This window comes from Salvelinus sp. IW2-2015, linkage group LG8, assembly GCF_002910315.2.
Source record: "Salvelinus sp. IW2-2015 linkage group LG8, ASM291031v2, whole genome shotgun sequence".
Taxonomy (NCBI): domain Eukaryota; kingdom Metazoa; phylum Chordata; class Actinopteri; order Salmoniformes; family Salmonidae; genus Salvelinus; species Salvelinus sp. IW2-2015.
Window position 1 is genome coordinate 3,742,965 of NC_036848.1, and position 18,559 is coordinate 3,761,523.

The following is an 18,559-nucleotide window of genomic DNA, read 5'->3' on the forward strand; positions in this document are numbered from 1 at the left end:
ACCAGTATTTCCAGCATTGTCCATTAGTTGCTGCAGGTAGGAAATTCTATTCTATTCTGTAATTGACACAAGCTGTCTCCAATCAATCAATCAATGTCTGGTTGTGTGTGTTTGGCAGAGGGAATTGCCTAATCCAGGGGAGGCGTAGCTCTGCGAATCTTAATMGCACAAAACCTATTATTTGGCAAGGAATACTACTTGTAGATCAGTGATTCTACACCTCAATCTGATCCTCTCCAACTGATCCTCTCCAACAGACTCGGAAGTTGTAGCTAAAAATAGGTCATACAGTGGCAAGAAAAAGTATGTGAACCCTTTGGAATTACCTGGATTTCTGCATAGATTTGACATAACATTTGATCTGATCTTCATCGAAGTCACAACAATAGACAAACACAGTGTGCTTAAACTAATAACACACAAACTGTTGTATTTTTCTTCTCTATATTGAATACATCATTTAAAGATTCACAGTTTAGGTTGGGAAAGTATGTGAACCCCTAGGCTAATGACTTCTCCAAAAGCTAATTGGAGTCAGGAGTCAGCTAACCTGGAGTCCAATCAATGAGATGAGACTGGAGATGTTGGTTAGAGCTGCCTTTCCCTATAAGAAACACTCACACAATTTGAGTTCGCTATTCACAAGAAGCATTGCCTCAAACATAAAGAGATCTTAGAAGATCTAAGATTTGTTGACTTGCATAAAGCTGGAAAGGGTTATAAAAGTATCTCTAAAGGCCTTGATGTTCATCGGTCGACGGTAAGACAAATTGTCTATAAATGGAGAAAGTTAAGCACTGTTCCTACTCTCCCTAGGAGTGGCCGTACTGCAAAGATGACTGCAAGAGCACAGCGCAGAATGCTCAATGAGGTTAAGAAGAATCCTAGAGTGTCAGCTAAAGACTTACAGACATTTCTGGAAGATGCTAACATCTCTGCTGATGAGCCTACAATATGTAAAACACGAAACAAGAATGGTGTTCATGGGAGAACACCATGGAAGAAGCCACTACTGTCCAAAAAAAAAAACATTGCTGCACGTCTGAAGTTCACAAAAGAGCACCTGGATGTTCGCGCTACTGGCAAACTAAAGGTGTGTTGTTTGGAAGGAAAACACAACACTATGTGTGGAGGAAAGACACATCACATCACACCAACCTCAAAACCTCATCCCAACTGTAAAGTATGGTGGAGGGACCATCATGGTTTGCGGCTGCTTTGCGCCTCAGGGCCTGGACAGCTTGATATCATCGACGGAAAAATGAATTCCCAAGTTTATCAAGACATTTTGCAGGAGAATGTAAGGCTGTCCGCCAATTGAAGCTCAACAGAAGTTAGGTGATGCAACAGGACACCAACCCATTAGACAGAAGTAAATCAACAGAATGGCTTGAACAGAAGAAAATACGCCTTCTGGAGTGGCCCAGTCAGTCCTGATCACCACCTGATTGAGATGCTGTGACATGACCTCAAGAGCGCGATTCACACCAGACACCAAGAATATTGTGGAACTGAAAGTTTTGTAAAGAGGAATGGTCCAAAATTCCTCCTGACCATTGTGCAGGTCTGATCCACAACTACAGAAAACATTTGTTTGAGGTTATTGCTGCCAAAGGAGGATAAACCTGTTATTAAATCCAAGGGTTCACATATTTATTCCAACCTGTACTGTGAATGTTTACACTGTGTGTTCAATAAAGACATGAAACAATTGTTTGTTATTAGTTTAAGCAGACTGTCCATTGTGGTGACTTAGATGATCAGAGAAAATTGTATGATCAACTTATATAGAAATCCAGGTAATTCTAAAGGTTTCACATACGTTTTCTTCCCACTGTAGGCCTGGACCTCTTGGAGTAATGGTTAAGGTATTGGCTGGACCTGGGTTCGAGTCCCAGGCGGGGCTACCCCCAAATTCTTTACAATATACTTCAATGGATGGTTTCATTGACACTGCCCCTAATTAACCTATTTTTAATTACAACTTCCTAGTCTGAGGATCATCTTGACTTGTAGAATCCCTGTTAATTGCAATGCATTCCAGGTGACTACCTCATGAAGCTGGTTGAGAGAATGCCAAGAGTGTGCAAAGCGAAGGGTGGCTACTTTGAAGAATCTAACATTTATTTTGATTTGTTTAATACTTTTTTGGTTACATGATTCCATGTGTTATTTCATAGTTTTGATGTCTTCACTATTATTCTACAATGTAGAAAATAGTAAAAATAACAACCCTTGAGGTGTGTTTGTGTATATATATTCCGGACTCTTGACATTGCTCGTACTGATTTAACTTTTTGTATTGTTAGGTATTACTACACTGTTGGCGCCAGAAACAAGCATGTCACTGCGACATCTGCAGATCTGTGTACGCGACCAATAAACGTTGATTTGATATTTGGCTTCGGCAATCCCCCTGCAAAACCAAATGATTGATTGGACACAGCTTGCGTCAATAATATAACATTTCCTACCTGCAGCAACACTAGTGGACAATGCTGGAAAACCGGTAGAAGCACAGTACCCCAGAACTCCTGGCCCTATACCGTAGTCATTACTGTGAGCATGAGAAAGCTATGGGCTGGAGTAAGAGCATAGCCCCTGTTTGTTTCCTGATGTCCATTTAGAGGGGCTTAGATTTTTAAACCCATACATTCCTAACTACAGTGAGTTTGAATGAGAATACAGACAGAGGTGTCTTGAGCAACGTTAAGTTGTCACAATGTAATCCACTCATATTTATCCAGTCATCAAACTCAAGTCTCTCGAGGTGACTGGAAGGTAGACTGTGGTTTAGCAGAAACAGGAGATCTAACTACTACGCTAGGATGAGTACCTGAGACATTGAATTCACTTTTCCAGTCCTTTCATGTTACCCTGTATACCAGTCTGTATATGCCATCATGCCATTCATTGTCATGCCAAGCATGTCTGGCTTGACAATGAGCAAGCGAATTGGCAAGAGCCCAAAGAGATCTGGGACCAGGCTACTTTCAAGTAAGCGGTGAATGGAAAAAATGATTTCAGCTGGACTCTGATGTCAGGACTGATGTCTTGCCAGTTACCTTACTGGGTACCCCATTAGTGACCTCTAGACTAGAGGGTACTATTTGGAATGCAACTCCAACCTAGAGAGAAGAGAGAGATGGAAAGAAATACAGCTACAAAAAATAGAGCTATCATAGACACGATGGAAAGAACAACTAAGACACAGTTGGAAAGAGAAAGAAGTCACAAGATAGATTTATATCAACCTATCTTCAACAGTGACACAAAACATCAGTGATATATTCACATTCAGTGTGTTCTGTTTGGAGTCCTTGGACAAGTCCCACTGCCCAGACACCCAGAGATCCCACAGATAACTCAGCTAGGGGTATGTTCAGAAGGCTAATGAATGGTACTTACTGCTTGACTTGGGCAGGAGCTCATCGGAGCGGAGTACTGGCACCTCAAATTTTCTACTGCTTGAGCCCGTGTTCCTCTTATAAAATATTAGCTCAAAAGTATTGTGGAGCTCCAAAATATAAACAGTACCAGCACCCAAAATTAATACCAGCACCTATTACATTCCGAGTTAAGCACCGATGGTACTGTAACAGCCCAGAGTTATGTGTGTTCTAGAACACACTCCAGGCTTCTAGAATCTAAAGACATGGCTGTTGAAAGAGGCTACATGTATTATGTCTGTAGTGACGGAAAGCACGTGTAGCTAACTATGTACAGTGCATTCGGAACGTATTCAGACCCCTCTTGACTTTTTCCACATTTTGTTACATTACATCCTTATTCTAAAATAGATTAAATAAATTTTTTCCTCATCAATCTACACACAATACCCTATAATGACAAAGCGAAAACAGGTTACATTTTTACTTAAGTATTCAGACACTTTGCTATGAGACTCAAAATTGAGCTCAGGTGCATCCTGTTTCCATTGATTATCCTTGAGATGTTTTTACAACTTGATTGGAGTCCASMTGTGGTAAATTCAATTGATTGGACATGATTTGGAAAGGTACTGTCACGATCGTGTGGAGGAGAGACGGACCAAAACGCAGCATGTGGAAAATAAGCCATCTTCTTTTATTTTTACTACGAAGATGAACATGAAACGAAACACTATTACAAACTATACAAAAAAAACAACAAACGACCGTGAAGCTATAAAACACATGCACACACACAGGCTACAAACGTTCAACATAGACAATTCCCCACAACCAGCTAAAGCCTATGGTTGCCTTAAATATGGCTCCCAATCAGAGACAACAATAACCAGCTGTCTCTAATTGAGACCCAATTCAGGCAACCATAGACTTTCSTAGATACCTACACTCAACCATAGACACAGCTAGACTACTATACTAAACATAAACCCAACTACTCTAATAAACCCCCTAAACCTTACAACCACCCTAGACACTACAAAAACCACATACATTCCCCATGTCACACCCTGACCTAACCAAAATAATAAAGAAAACAAAGAATACTAAGGCCAGGGCGTGACAGGTACACACCTGTCTATATAAGGTCCCAAAGTTGGCAGTGATTGTCAGAGCAAAAACCAAGTCACGAGGTCGAAGGAATAGTCTGTAGAGCTCCGAGACAGGATTGTGTCGAGGCACAGATCTGGGGAAGGGTACCAAAAAATGTCTGCAGCATTCTTAAAATGGAAGAAGTTTGGAACCACCAAGACTCTTCCTGGAGCTAGCCGGTAGGCCAAACCGAGAAATCGGGGAAGAAGGGCCTTTGTCAGGGAGGTGACCAAGAACCCGACAGAGCTCCAGAGTTCCTCTGTGGAGATGGGAGAACCTTCCAGAACAAAATGTGGAAAAATTAAAAGGGGTCTGAATACTTTCCAAATGCAGTGTACATCAAGTTCAAAATGTGAGAGAAATTAAAATCATTCCACAACGCATGAATCTACTTCTATCAGCTCCAATGCCTGTTCATTTATTTAGCTGTGTTAAAAACAAATAGGAGTGGTTGAGAGATTTTTAGACAACAAAAACAAATGACAACTCAGATTGATCTAAGTAACACTGTAATAAACCTCAGCTCTGAAAGGTGGTTGGAGTATAGTGGATTTGTAATGGAGGAAGGTTTCATTCACACTAAACACTCACATATACAAGTGCACACTTCCTCAAAGCACATCGAGGGTGGCAGTACCAGAACTACATTTAAGATGCTATAAATTGTTCTGATATACAATCTCTTAACTGAATATTGTTTCAAACCAGGGCAGTTTGTTCCAACTGAAAATCTAGAAGCCTAAGGCACAAATCTTAGGCACAATAATTAACGTGCGCAAAAATATCTCAAAAAGTTCAAATATATTACATCTACAAAAAACAAACACATATATTTTTTTAAAGACTAAAACTGCACAATTTAAATAAAGCGTATCAACAAAAGAAAATAGCCCTCATAAGTGCCTGGCACTTGCGTAAACTTAACACGGTGCGAGGGTGCGAGTTTTAAAACGTTTCTAAGTGGAAGGAAAGAAAAGGGGAGGAAGAAAGGGAGGGGAAGAGAGGGAGGGGAAGAGAGGGAGGGGAAGAGAGGGAGGGGAAGAGAGGGAGCGCTCCCAGTGGATCGCCATACAAGGAGAGGAAACAAGCYCAGGTTAGGTTGAGTCATACACAGGCACACGCTAACATTGAGAAAACATAACGACCCACACATCATCCTACACATGCAGTACGTACTCAGCCTTGTACACACAGTTTTGTACAAACCAACACACATACTCCCTAAAAATGTACACTAACTGCTTATAAAAGCCGATATGAACACACACACTGACACATTCAAAAGTCTATAAATAAGGCAACTCAAACTAAAATTAATGTTTTTAGTTTTTACAACTTACCACTGACCATGGCCTAACCCATACGATAAATCATAACCTTGGCGTCAAGCACAATTTCTAATTAACAGCACATCAATGAAATCTTTATCAGTAGATTTGTTAAGAACAGTAATGTAGTGGGTGCTGAGAAACCAATGAGCCGTGGTTAAACAGATTTGTTAAGAACAGTACTGTAGTGGGTGCTGAGAAACCAATGAGCCGTGGTTANAGTGGGTGCTGAGAAACCAATGAGCCGTGGTTAAACAGATTTGTTAAGAACAGTACTGTAGTGGGTGCTGAGAAACCAATGAGCCGTGGTTAAACTCAATGAAAGGCCTCTTCTGAAACGTCAGTAGGTGAAAGTTGTTGTTCCTCTTCAGGTCTAGGTGTTTCAGTAGACAGAGATGAAATGAGTTTTGTTTGATCTCTATGTTCCAGTACCACGGGTCAGTACATCAGGTCAGGAGGTGGTATGCAGTAGGTCCAGTGAAATGGACTCTCTCTGACGGTCTCCCAGTGGATCTGTACAAACACACACAACGATAATTAAGAAGAGCGTAAGGTGGAGAGCCATTGTAGACCCCCTACGCTCGCAAGGAGGCCAAGAGGATTAAATCAAGTCCTATGTGGAACTGGTTAATGTCATCTCCACATGAAGTCCTTTCTAAAGACTACACAGAATTTGTATCCACTATCACGTTCAGTAGCTACATGAGTTTACATTATGACTATACAGACTCTGTGATCGATGTGAAATATGTGCCGAACGTAAACAGAGTGATGATGCAGCGGTCAGGTGTGTGATGATGCAGCGGTCATGTGTGTGATGATGCAGCGGTCAGGTGTGTGATGATGCAGCGGTCAGGTGTGTGATGATGCAGCGGTCATGTGTGTGATGATGCAGCGGTCATGTGTGTGATGATGCATTAGAAGACGTCCTAAATGCCCCCCAGTCTTCAGATAACAGCTAGGCCTAACTTGCACTGGATATGTTAAAATTTCAGTATCCATTTAACCCATCTAAGCAGTAGGCTACAGTTCAATTGACATGCCATCGGCCTATTTGAAGTCCCGTCTTGTGACTGTCAAATTTGTATAGCGCCTCACAATCATCACACCTAAAATAACCGCCACCATCATTTTCTTTTACCACTTCACCAAATATTTTCCAAAAATTACTTTTCTTTATCGTCAACTCTCCTTTCGCAGGTTTTGTCATATTGAATTAAACTTCGACAATGTCTGTTTTGCCTCCGTGGATTGACATCAACTTTTTCTGCCCGTTCCCAAAAGCATTATTTGGCGATTGGCTGTGTAGGCTATTTGGCGCTCGTACAGTTAAGCCCTAAGCTTAAGCTTATGTGTAATACCAGATAGCCTAAACATAATGAAAGAAAAACCTCAATGTAGACTTTATAAATTGCTATATTTTTTAAAGGTATTGCTTCCCTTTATTCAACCCGCCCGACACCCACCCGTCCTTCAGCCACACAATATTTAACAACCCTAAACCCGTCCGCCCCACAGATATAACCGCAGGGACTGCGAGTTATGAGTCAACCCGCGCATCACTAGTGTAATGTCATGTTCTAAGGGGATAAATGCTTCACCTGTTGGGGGTTAATTAGGGTCCTCCTGCCCCCCCTCCCTCTGGCCAGGATCAGTACCCTGGAGCCCCCTCCTCACGATGTACGGACAGGCTGGACCACTGGGGATGTCAGCAAAACCTGGAGATGGGTGGGGGGGAAGAAGCTATGTAAACATTTAGTACTGTCCATACAGTGCCTACAGAAAGTATTCACACCCCTTKACTTTTTCCACATTTTGTTGAGTTACAGCCTGAATTTAAAATAGATTAAATTGAGATGTTGTGTCACTGGCCTACACAAAATACCCCATAATGTCAAAGTGGAATTATGTTTAGACATTTTTACTAATTAATGAAAAATGAAAAGCTGAAATGTCTTGAATCAATAACAATTCAACCCCTTTGCTATGGCAAGCCTAAATAAGTTTAAGAGTAAACATTTGCTTAACAAGTCCCATAATAAGTTGTATGGACAATAATAGTGTTTAACATTATTTTTTTAAGGACTACCTCATCTCTGTACCCACACATACAATTATCTGTAAGGTCCCTCAGTCATGCAGTGAATTTCATACACAGATTCAACTACAAAGACCAGGGAGATTATTCAATGCCTCGCAAAGAAAGGCACCTATTGGTAGATGGGTAAAAATAAAAAGCAGACACTGAATATCCCTTTGAGCATGGTGAAGTTTTTAATTACACTTTTGATGGCGTATCAATACACTTTTGATGGTGTATCACCCAGTCACTACAAAGGGACAGGTGTCCTTCCTAACTCAGTTGCCCGAGAGGAAGGAAACCGCTCAGAGATTTCACCATGAGGCCAATGGTGACTTTAAAAAAGTTAGAGTTTAATGGCTGTGATAGGAGAAAACTGAAGATGGATCAACAACATTGTAGTTACTCCACAATACTAACCTACAGTTGAAGTCGGAAGTTTACATACACCTTAGCCAAATACATTTAAAAACTCAGTTTTTCACAATTCCTGACATTTAATCCTTGTAAAATTTCCCTGTCTTAGGTCAGTTAGGATCACCACTTTATTTTAAGAATGTGAAATGTCAGAATAAGAGAGAGAATTATTTATTTCAGCTTTTATTTCTTTCATCACATTCCCAGTGGGTCAGAAGTTTACATACACTCAATTAGTATTTGGTAGCATTGCCTTTAAATTGTTTAACTTGGGTCAAATGTTTCAGGTAGCCTTCCACAAGCTTCCAACAATAAGTTGGGTGAATTTTGGCCCATTCCTCCTGACAGAGCTGTGGTAACTGAGTCAGGTTTGTAGGCCTCCTTGCTCGCACACGCTTTTTCAGTTCTGCCAACAAATTTTCTATAGAATTGAGGTCAGGGCTTTGTGATGGCCACTCCAATACCTTGACTTTGTTGTCCTTAAGCCATTTTGCCACAACTTTGGAAGTGTGCTTGGGGTCTTTGTCCATTTGGAAGACCCATTTGCGACCAAGCTTTAACTTCCTGACTGATGTCTTGAGATGTTGCTTCAATATATCCACATCATTTTACTTCCTCATGATTCCATCTATTCTGTGAAGTGTACCAGTCTCTCCTGCAGCAAAGCACCCCCACAACATGATGCTGCCACCCCTGYTCTTCACGGTTGGAATGGTGTTCTTCGGCTTGCAAGCCTCCCCCTTTTTCCTCCAAACATAACGATGGTCATTATGGCCAAATAGTTCTATTTTTTTCCCCATCAGACCAGAGGACATTTCTCCAAAAGGTACAATCTTTGTCCCCATGTGCAGTTGCAAACCATAGTCTGGCTTTTTTATGGCAGTTTTGGAGCAGTGGCTTCTTCCTTGCTGAGTGGCCTTTCCGGTTATGTCGATTTATAGGACTCGTTTTACTGTGGATATAGATACTTTGTACCTGTTTCCTCCAGCATCTTCACATGGTYCTTTGCTGTTGTTCTGGGTTTGTTTTGCACTTTTCGCACCAAAGTACGTTCATCTCTAGGAGACAGAGYGGTATGACGGCTGCGTGGTCCCATGGTGTTTATACTTGCGTACTATTGTTTGTACAGATGAATGTGGTACCTTGAGGCGTTTGATRATTTCTCCCAAGGATGAACTAGACTTGTGGAGGTCTACAATTTTTTTTCTGAGGTCTTGGCTGATTTCTTTTGATTTTCCCATGGTGTCAAGACATGGAGGCACTGAGTTTGAAGGTAGGCCTTGAAATACAGCCAAAGGTACACCTCCAATTGACTCAAATTATGTCAATTACCCTATCAGAAGCTTCTAAAGCCATGACATTTTCTGGAATKAAAATTATGAGTAAATACAGAACAATAAATTCGCAAACATKTCTAAAATCATGTTTCCACTGTTATTATGGGGTATCGTGTGTAGATGGGTGTGATAATATATTTTTGAAATACTTTTTGAATTCAGGCTGCAAGAACAAAATGTGAATTTAAAAAACCACGGCTCATTTAAAAAAATTAAACATTAAAAATCCCACAATGTGATTTTCTGGATTTTTTTTTCTCATTTTGTCTGTCATAGTTGAAGTGTACCTATGATGAAAATTACAGGCCTCTCTCATCTTTTTAAGTGGGAGAACTTGCACAATTGGTGGCTGACTAAATACTTTTTTGCCCCACTGTAGGTTGTTCCCATCCTGCAGGTTAAGCTCAGATCTGTTATGTCTGTTTTGGTGTCTGTAGGGTCTGATGGAGATTTGGTTTGGTTAGAGAGGTTGATGCTTTGAGCGTCTATCATAGCAAGTTTTGGAGTTATTCAAATGGGGTATTAGATCGGTGGTCACTCACCAGCATTTCGACCAGAAATTAGAATTCCCTGAATTGGATCCTTTGTTTGAACTCCACGGGGCAATTCCATTCATCCCGGGGGCTGCTCTATGTCACCGTCCCCGTGGAAGAGGAACAAAGAGTGGGCTCTTAGACTCCGGAGGTGTGCATGCCATCCACCGCTTCCAAGAATACTACTTGCGAACTTTGAGTCCCTGGACAATAAAGTAGACRAGCTCAGGGCAGGATCTCCTTCCAGAAAGACATAGGGGCTGTGTAACATACTCTGTTTTACGGGATCATGGTTCTCCGGATATACTGTCGCCGTCCATTCAGCCAGCAGGGTTCTCCGTTCATGGCTTGGACAGGTAGAAGGAACTCTCCGGGAAAAGGTGAAGGTGTATGTTTCATGATTAACTACTCATGGTGTGACTGTGGTAATGTACAGGAACTCAAGTCCTTTTGTTCTCCCGATTTGGAATACCTCATCAAATGCTGACCGCATTACCTCCCGAGATAATTTTCTTTGGTCATTGTCATGGCAGTGTTCACCCCAAGCCAACATCGCAATGGCTTTCAAGGAAATTACACTGGACTCCGTACAAACTGGAAACCGCATATCCTGAGGACACATTTATTGTAGCTCAGGACTTCACTAAAGAAAATCTTAGGAAAACTCTACTGAGGTTTTATCAACACATCTCCTGTGGTACTCGCTCATCGAGCACTCCTGACCATTGCTACTCCCCCTTCTGGGACAGCTACAAGGCCCTCCCCTGCCCTCCCTTYGGCAAATCAGATCAGGCCTCTATTTTGTTCCTCCCCCGTAAGCAGAAATGTAAATCAGGACACACCCGTGGTAAGGACTGTTCAACGTTGGTCTGACCAATCGGAATCTATGCTTCAAGATTGTTTTGATCAATCACGCAGACTCTGAAATGTTCCGGGCTGCCTCTGAGAATAGTATTGACATATACACTTGGCAGCGTCCGAATACCCATACTAGTCAAGGCTCATCATATACTGTCCATACACACCATCATATACAGTGCATTCAGACCCCTTGACTTTTTCCACATTTTGTTACGTTACAGCCTTATTCTAAAATGGATGAAATGAATCTACACACAATACCCCATAATGACAAAGCAAAAACAGTTTGACATTTTGGTAAATTGATAACATTTGAAATACAGTACCAGTGAAAAGTTTGGACACACCTACTCATTCAAGGGTTTTTCTTTATATTTTAGATTCTTCAAAGTAGCCATCCTTTGCCTTGACAGCTTTGCACACTCTTGRCATTCTTACAACCAGTTTCACCTGGAATGCTTTTCCAACAGTCTTGAAGGAGCTCCCATATATACTGAGCACTTGTTGGCTGCTTTTCCTTCCCTCTGCGGTCCAACTCATCCCAAACCATCTCAATTGGATTGAGGTCGGGTGATTGTGGAGGCCAGGTCATCTGATGCATCACTCCATCACTCTCCTTCTTGGTCAAATAGGCATTACACAGCCTGGAGATGTGTTGGGTCATTGTCCTGTTGAAAAACAAATGATAGTGCCACTAAGCGCAAACCAGATGGGATGGTGTATTGCTGCATAATGCTGTGGTGCCCAAGCTGGTTAAGTGTGCCTTGAATTCAAAATAAAATCACTGACAGTGTCACCAGCAAAGCACCCCCACGCCATTACACCTCCTCCATGCTTCACGGTGGGAACCACACATGCAGAGATCATCCATTCCCCTACTCTGCGTCTCACAAAGACACAAAAACCGCAAATTTGGACTCATCAGAACAAAGGACAGATTTCTACCGGTCTAATGTCCATTGCTCGTGTTTCTTGGCCCAAGCAAGTCTCTTCTTCTTATTGGTGTCCTTTAGTAGTGGTTTCTTTGCAGGAATTCGACCATGAAGGCCTGATTCATGCAGTCTCCTCTGAACAGTTGATGTTGAGATGTGTCTGTTACTTGAACTCTGTGAAGCATTTATTTGGGCTGCAATAAGAGGTGTAGTTAACTCTAATGAACTTATCGTCTGCAGCAGAGGTAACTCGGTCTTCAATTCCTGTGGCGGTTCTCATGAAAGCCAGTTTCATCATAGTGCTTGATGGTTTTTGCGACTGCACTTGAAGAAACTTTCAAATTTCCTGAAATTTTCCGGACTGACTGACCTTCATATCTTAAAGTAATGATGGACTGTCGTTTCTCTTTGCTTATTTGAGCTGTTCTTGCCATAATATGGACTTGGTATTTTACCAAATAGGGCTATCTTCTGTATACCACCCCTATCTTGTCACAACACAACTGATTGGCTCAAACACATTAAGAAAACAAAATCCACAAATGTACTTTTAACAAGGGACACCTGTTAAKTGAAATGCATTCCAAGTGACTACCTCATGAAGAGCGTGACAATTTGTTATCAAGGCAAAGGGTGGCTACTTTTAAGAATCTCAAATTGAAAAATATATTTAGATTTGTTTAACAGTTTTTTGGTTACTACATGATTCCAARTGTGATATTTCATAGTTTTGATGTCTTCACTATTATTCTACAATGTAGAAAATAGAAAAATACTGAGTAGGTGTGTCCAAACTTTTGACTGGTACTGTGAGTATTCAGACCCTTTCCTCAGTACTTTGTTGAAGACTCCATGACTATTTCCACATTTTGTTACATTACAGCCTTATTCTAAAATGGATACAATAAAAAAAAGTCCTGAACTATCTACACACAATAGCCCATAATAAAAGCGAAAACAGGTTTAGACATTTTTGCAAATGTATTAAAAATAAAAAACAGAAATACTTTATTTTCACAAGTATTCAGACTCTTTGCTATGAGACTCGAAATTGATCTCAGGTGCATCCTGTCTCCATTGATCATCCTTGAGATGTTTCTACAACTTGATTGGAGTCAGCCTGTGGTAAATTAAATTGATTGGACATGACTTGGAAAGGCACACACACCTGTCTATCTATATAAGGWCCCACAGTTGACAGTCTTCGAGGCCCGGTGAACAKTGGGTTAACTGCCTTGCTCAGGGGCAGAAAGACAGATTTTTACCTTGTCAGCTCAGGGATTCAATCCAGCAACCTTCCGGTTACTGGCCCAACGCTCTAACCACTAGGCTACCTGCCGCCGCACCTTTTTACAGCCAAGTCTTCTTGGGTATGACGCTACAGGAAGAGTCGTGGTGGTTCCAAACTTCTTCCATTTAAGAATGRTGGAGGCCACTGTGTTCTTGRGGACCTTCAACGCTGCAGAAAATGTTTGGTAYCCTTCCCCAGATCTGTGCCTCRACAYAATCCTGTCTCTACGGACAATTCCTTCGACCTTATGGCTTGGTTTCTGCTCTGACATGCACTGTCATCTGTGGGACCTTATAYAGACAGGTGTGTGCCTTTCCAAATCATGTCCAATCAATTGAGTTTACCACAGGTGTACTCCAATCAAGTTGTAGAAACATATTAAGGATGATCAATGGGGTACAGTTGATGGGAATAACCAGGAAGGGAAAGCTGTCTCTCTTTGTACTCTATTAGCCAAAAGGCTCATATTGCAATTTTGGAAATTAGAGACTGTACCTACCTTTGAAATGTGGTTACGGGATTTAGGGAATGTAATACATATGGAAAAGATTCGATACAACACCTCCAATAGAAGTCCATTGTTTTACAAAATATGTCAGCCGATACTGGATAAATGGTCTAGTCCCGCTTCATAACTGGGCTGACGATCTGCTGCTACTCTGTGCTGTACTACACTCAATATTTATTTTGGTCTTAACTACACTGCTTGTAATGACTATATACTGTCTTCTTATACATGTACCACCTAATAGGATTTTGTTTTATTTTGTGTATGTGTGAGTTAACTTTWGTTTTGTYCTCTAAATTGGCCATCCCATTCAACAGTACAATGAATGTCATTGTTATTATTGGAAAATAATAAACATATTATAAAAAWAAAAAAAGGATGATCAAAGGAAACAAGATGCACTTGAACTCAATTTCGAGTCTCATAAAGGGTCTGAATACTTATGTAAATCATTTTTAATACAGTTGCAAAAATTTCTAAAAACCTGTTGACTTTATTATGGGGTATTGTGTGTAGATTAATGAGGACTTTTTTATTTAATCAATTTTAGAATAAGGCTGTAACGTAACAAAATGTGGAAAAATTGAAGGGGTCTGAATACTTTCCGAATGCACTGTTTATATATAAGCAGTATATGAAAAGCATTATTGTCACCACGTTTCCTACAAGTGCTAAATGTACCATTACCTTGAGGCCAGGGTCCTCCCATAGAGTCTATTGGAGGTGCAGGAGAGAAGCAGCTCATCCTCCCTGATCACAGTCACAGTGTTGTGTCCAGGGCTGAGGGGAGCAGTGTTGTGTACAGGGCTGAGGGGAGCAGGGCTGAGGGTAGCAGCGATGGGGTCCTCTGGGTCCAGACAGGGGGTCTGGGCCGTCAGCCTCCACACTGCCAGCTCCTCAGCCTGTCTCTGGTTCTCCTCAGAGAGAGACTGCAGTTCAGCCTGCAGCGCCACCACCTGGACAGGAGGAGAGAGAGCGAGAGAGACAAAATAACATTCAGGATTTATTCAAAATACATTTATTCAAAATAGCTAGCTTGAATAAAGCCTTCTGTAGTAGAGTTTGTGGACAACCACATGTTTAAGATACGGGGGAAATTGTTCAAGTATTTATGGTAACTTTGATAACTACATTCACAGTAAGATTTAGAGTATAGAAACCTACCCGCTTCTCTAGGCAGGTGATCTGGTGTGGAGCCAGTAGAGTAGTGTCTAGTAGTCTCATATCCAGCTCCTCTCTCCCTCTCTACTCCCCCGCTCCCATCACCCCTAGCTCCTCTCCCCCTCTCCTTCCCCTCTCCTCTCACCCCTAGCTCCTCTCTCCCCCTCTCCTTCCCCTCTCCCCTCATCCCTAGCTCCTCTCTCTCCTTCAGACTCCACTTCCCCTCTCTCCTCGTCTTTGGGTTTCCCTCCATCCTGCAGTGTGGCCTCCAGTCCTGAGGTGATGATGTCACTGATTTGCTCTAGCTCTCCAGAGGTGGAGATAACTTTCTGTCCTCCCCTCTGGTTCTTTCTTGTCCTTCTCTTTGCTTGTCTTTCAGCCTGGTCTTCACAGGTGGCTGGTAGTGTTGTGTTACTGACAAAACACATTTCTATGTCTGTGGTTGCCACATCTTGAAGTTTGAGTTTCAGTTGTTCGTTATTCTGTTTTAGAGACCGCAGCTCTTCAGCCAGACTGTCTTCTCGACCCTGTCCACTGGTGTACTGTTGTTGGTAGGAGCAGAAGCTTTCTCCAGCTCTACAGTAAGACGTGTATTCTCAGTCCTGGTTAGACTCAGGTCTCTCTGGGACTCTTCAGTAGGTCTCCTGAAGACAGGGCTGTACATGGTGTGTCCGTCACTACGGACGKGTTGCTGTTGGAGCCCAGAAACCTCAGGATGTTCCATCTGCTCCTCAGAACGTGTGACAGTTAAATGGTCCGATTTGAATTTCTCTGTGTTTTCAACTGTCTCTTCACTCCTGCTTGGCTGAGCAGAAGCCTTAGAATCCACCATCTTCGCTGCCTCATATTCAACAGGATGGTTGCTCGGAGTGGTAGTGCTGTGTATTACATAATACAATTCTGTGACACAGTTTTTCTGTGGAGTGGGCAGCTGACTACCCTCATCACCTGCCTGGTTACCTGGCTCTGTCTGGCCASCAGCTTGGCCTGGGTCTGTCTGGCTCGCCCAGCCTCCTTGGCRCTCTCCCCACCCAGATGCTCCACCTCCTGGGCTAGCTCTGAGGCAGAGAGGCCTCCACTCTGGAGCTCCATGGTGGTTTCAGCCTGATCTGAGGGAGACACACCCCTCTGGGCCTCCACAATGGTCTCTCCCTCACCAATAGGTCTGGAGAGATCTGGAGCTTTGGTCAGAGTTCCRTATTCCTGGATCAGATCAGCTGTTGTTGCTGTTGCCTGGGAGACAACAGTGTTCTGCGGGTTGGTATTCTCACACAGGAGATGGTGCTGGTCTGGAGATGGTAKTAGCTTGTAGTMAGGGACAACGGTGTTGTTGTTGGAGTTAGAGGTGATGTCATGGTGCAGGGTGAGGTGTTTTTATCTACCATGTTCTTCACTTCAAGACGTCCACGGTTCTTCAGTTCCTTCAACTCTTCCTGGAGCTCTTCCAGCTTGACAGTCAGGTCAATCGTTCCTTCTATCCCTTTGTTTTTCAATCTCTTCCTCTCCTCCTCTCCTCCTTTTCACTTTCTCTCTCCTCCCGTTCTACCAAGAGCTGTCTTCAACTCAGCCAGCTACTTTTTTAGCTGGAGGTTCAGCAGCATGCTTTCCGACTCCGTCCTCTCTCTCCCTCTCTTTCCTTTCCTCCTTCTCTCCCTCCCCCCTCTCCCTGTCCTCTATCTCTCCTGACCTTTATCTCAAGTTCAGCCAGTGTCTCCTTCAACCTCCGTGTCTCTGCTCTCTCTAACTCCCCCCTCCTCTCCTCCTTCTCTCTGGAGGTCTCAGCCTGGGAGGCATGTTTGCGGCTGAGTTGCTTGAGTCTGGTCCGGGCCTCGGCCTCCGCTCTGCGCTGTGTCTCCAGATCCYCCAGTCTCCTTTGTAACTCATYCTTAACGTCCTGCAGCTCTGAACGCAGCTCTCGGTTCTCCCTTTGTAGGTCTCCCTCAGCCCCGGTGGTCTGGGCTCGGGGTTTGGAGTGGCTGGACAGGGTCTCGCTCTCGTAGTCTGTGTCGGAGCTAGCGGACCTGCTGAGGTGGGGACTGTGGTCTGTGTCAGAAAGAGAGCTCTGTGTGCTGAGTGAGTTTTTGTCCTTGGTGGACGCATCCTTTCCAGGGATGCAGCCATCTACTACCGACTCTACCTCGTCTTRTCTCTCATTCTCTYGTTTCCTCTCCTCCCCTTTCCCCCTTTCTCCTGCCCTCTTTGTTTTGTCAGAGTCTGTGGATCCAAACGGAGTGATGTGCTCTGAGTCGATGCCCTCGCCAGGCTCTCGCTCTGTGGGGTMCTTTGCTCTCTGTCCCTCGTTCCCTCTCTCCTCTCGCTCCTCCCTCGCTTGCTCCCCTCTAGCAGGTCTGTTGGTCTGAGCCGAGGRTGTAYGTGGGGTGGTGTGGCCATGTCGTGGTTGTGAGACCGGGGCAAAGCTCTGTCCGGCAGGGCTAAACGGGACTGGAGCCATTGGAGCAGCAGTGGGTTGGACCGTCTTCTGGTCTGGAAAGAGGAATAGGGAAACAAACAAGAGAAAGAAGAAATKATCAACCACATGACTTATTATCATTCAAACTGCCATATTAATTCAACAAAATGTTAATCATTTGGATAATCAACCAAATATCCGGGTGTAATACCGCTGAAGGTCAACAGGTGGCAGCAGTAACAAGAATAACAGCTTGTGCAGCTCAAAGGAAATKAGTGACAACAGTGTAGGAATGATGTCACTCTTTTGTTAAGTCAAACACGTCCTGTTCAAATTTCCTAACGTTGAACAGACAACAGCACTGTCCATCGTCTCTAGTCATCAAGGATAAACAACCCATTATCAACAACAGCCCTCTTTCCTCCCGCCTCCTCACCTTCTAGTTCTTTGATGCAACCGAAGGCCTCTGCCAGCTCCTCAGCCAGCTTCTTCACCTCCTCCTCCAGTCCTGTCTCTCTCCTCCTGTTCTGCTCCAGTGTTACATTCAGCCCCTCCCTCTCACACAGTGACTCCTACAGGACAGCAACAGGAGAGAAACAGCACATTCACATGCATGACGTCAATAACTATGTAATAACTATGCAATATCAACTACATAAACAACTTTTAATAACCAACCTATTCTTTATATAACAGCAGACAATTCTACAGCAATAACCTAAGGACTAAATTATTCAGTGACTTCATAATGCGGCCACAGCATAGWTCATGCATAATAGATTGACATGTCCAGACCAAGGACACAAGAGTCTGTCCGTCTGTAGCTCATAATTGTATGTGTATASCGTTAGTTTGGTTTGTGTTTGGGCCTCTTTCTTCTGGCTCTCCTTCAGTTCCCCCTCAGTCCATTTGACTTTCTCTTTCAAAGCGTCTATATMCCTCTCCAACGCCTGCTTCTGAAGGGTCACCTGGGAGAGAGACAGGAATATTACTCCATAATGGAGGAAGGAAGTACTCACTAAGGAAAAGGTGGGGACCGGGGAGGACTATGAGAAGATTACATATAAAAGGAAGTTGAAAAATGGACTCTTGAGAAAAGGGAAGGGTGGGAGRGGAGTAGACACGGGAAAGCTAGCCACAGGGAAGTAAACAAACAGGGT

General features: G+C 43.0%; 1 protein-coding gene across 2 annotated transcripts; it reads right to left on the minus strand.

Moving 5' to 3' along the window:
* Positions 1-6,095: 6,095 nt before the first annotated feature.
* LOC111967251 (arginine and glutamate-rich protein 1-like) lies at positions 6,096-17,987 on the minus strand. 2 transcript variants are annotated; one of them, XM_023992142.2, is made up of 5 exons: positions 17,836-17,987; positions 14,993-17,473; positions 14,516-14,784; positions 7,471-7,587; positions 6,096-6,382 (listed from the first exon to the last, which is right to left on the minus strand). In XM_023992142.2, exon 2 carries the CDS (start codon positions 17,439-17,441, stop codon positions 16,581-16,583), a length of 861 nt encoding a protein of 286 aa, XP_023847910.1. In that variant the 5' UTR covers positions 17,442-17,473; positions 17,836-17,987; the 3' UTR covers positions 6,096-6,382; positions 7,471-7,587; positions 14,516-14,784; positions 14,993-16,580. The 2 variants fall into 2 exon arrangements, with proteins under 2 accessions (XP_023847910.1, XP_070300785.1); XM_070444684.1 differs by lacking the exon at positions 17,836-17,987 and having other exon boundaries at positions 14,993-16,581.
* Positions 17,988-18,559: the final 572 nt, after the last annotated feature.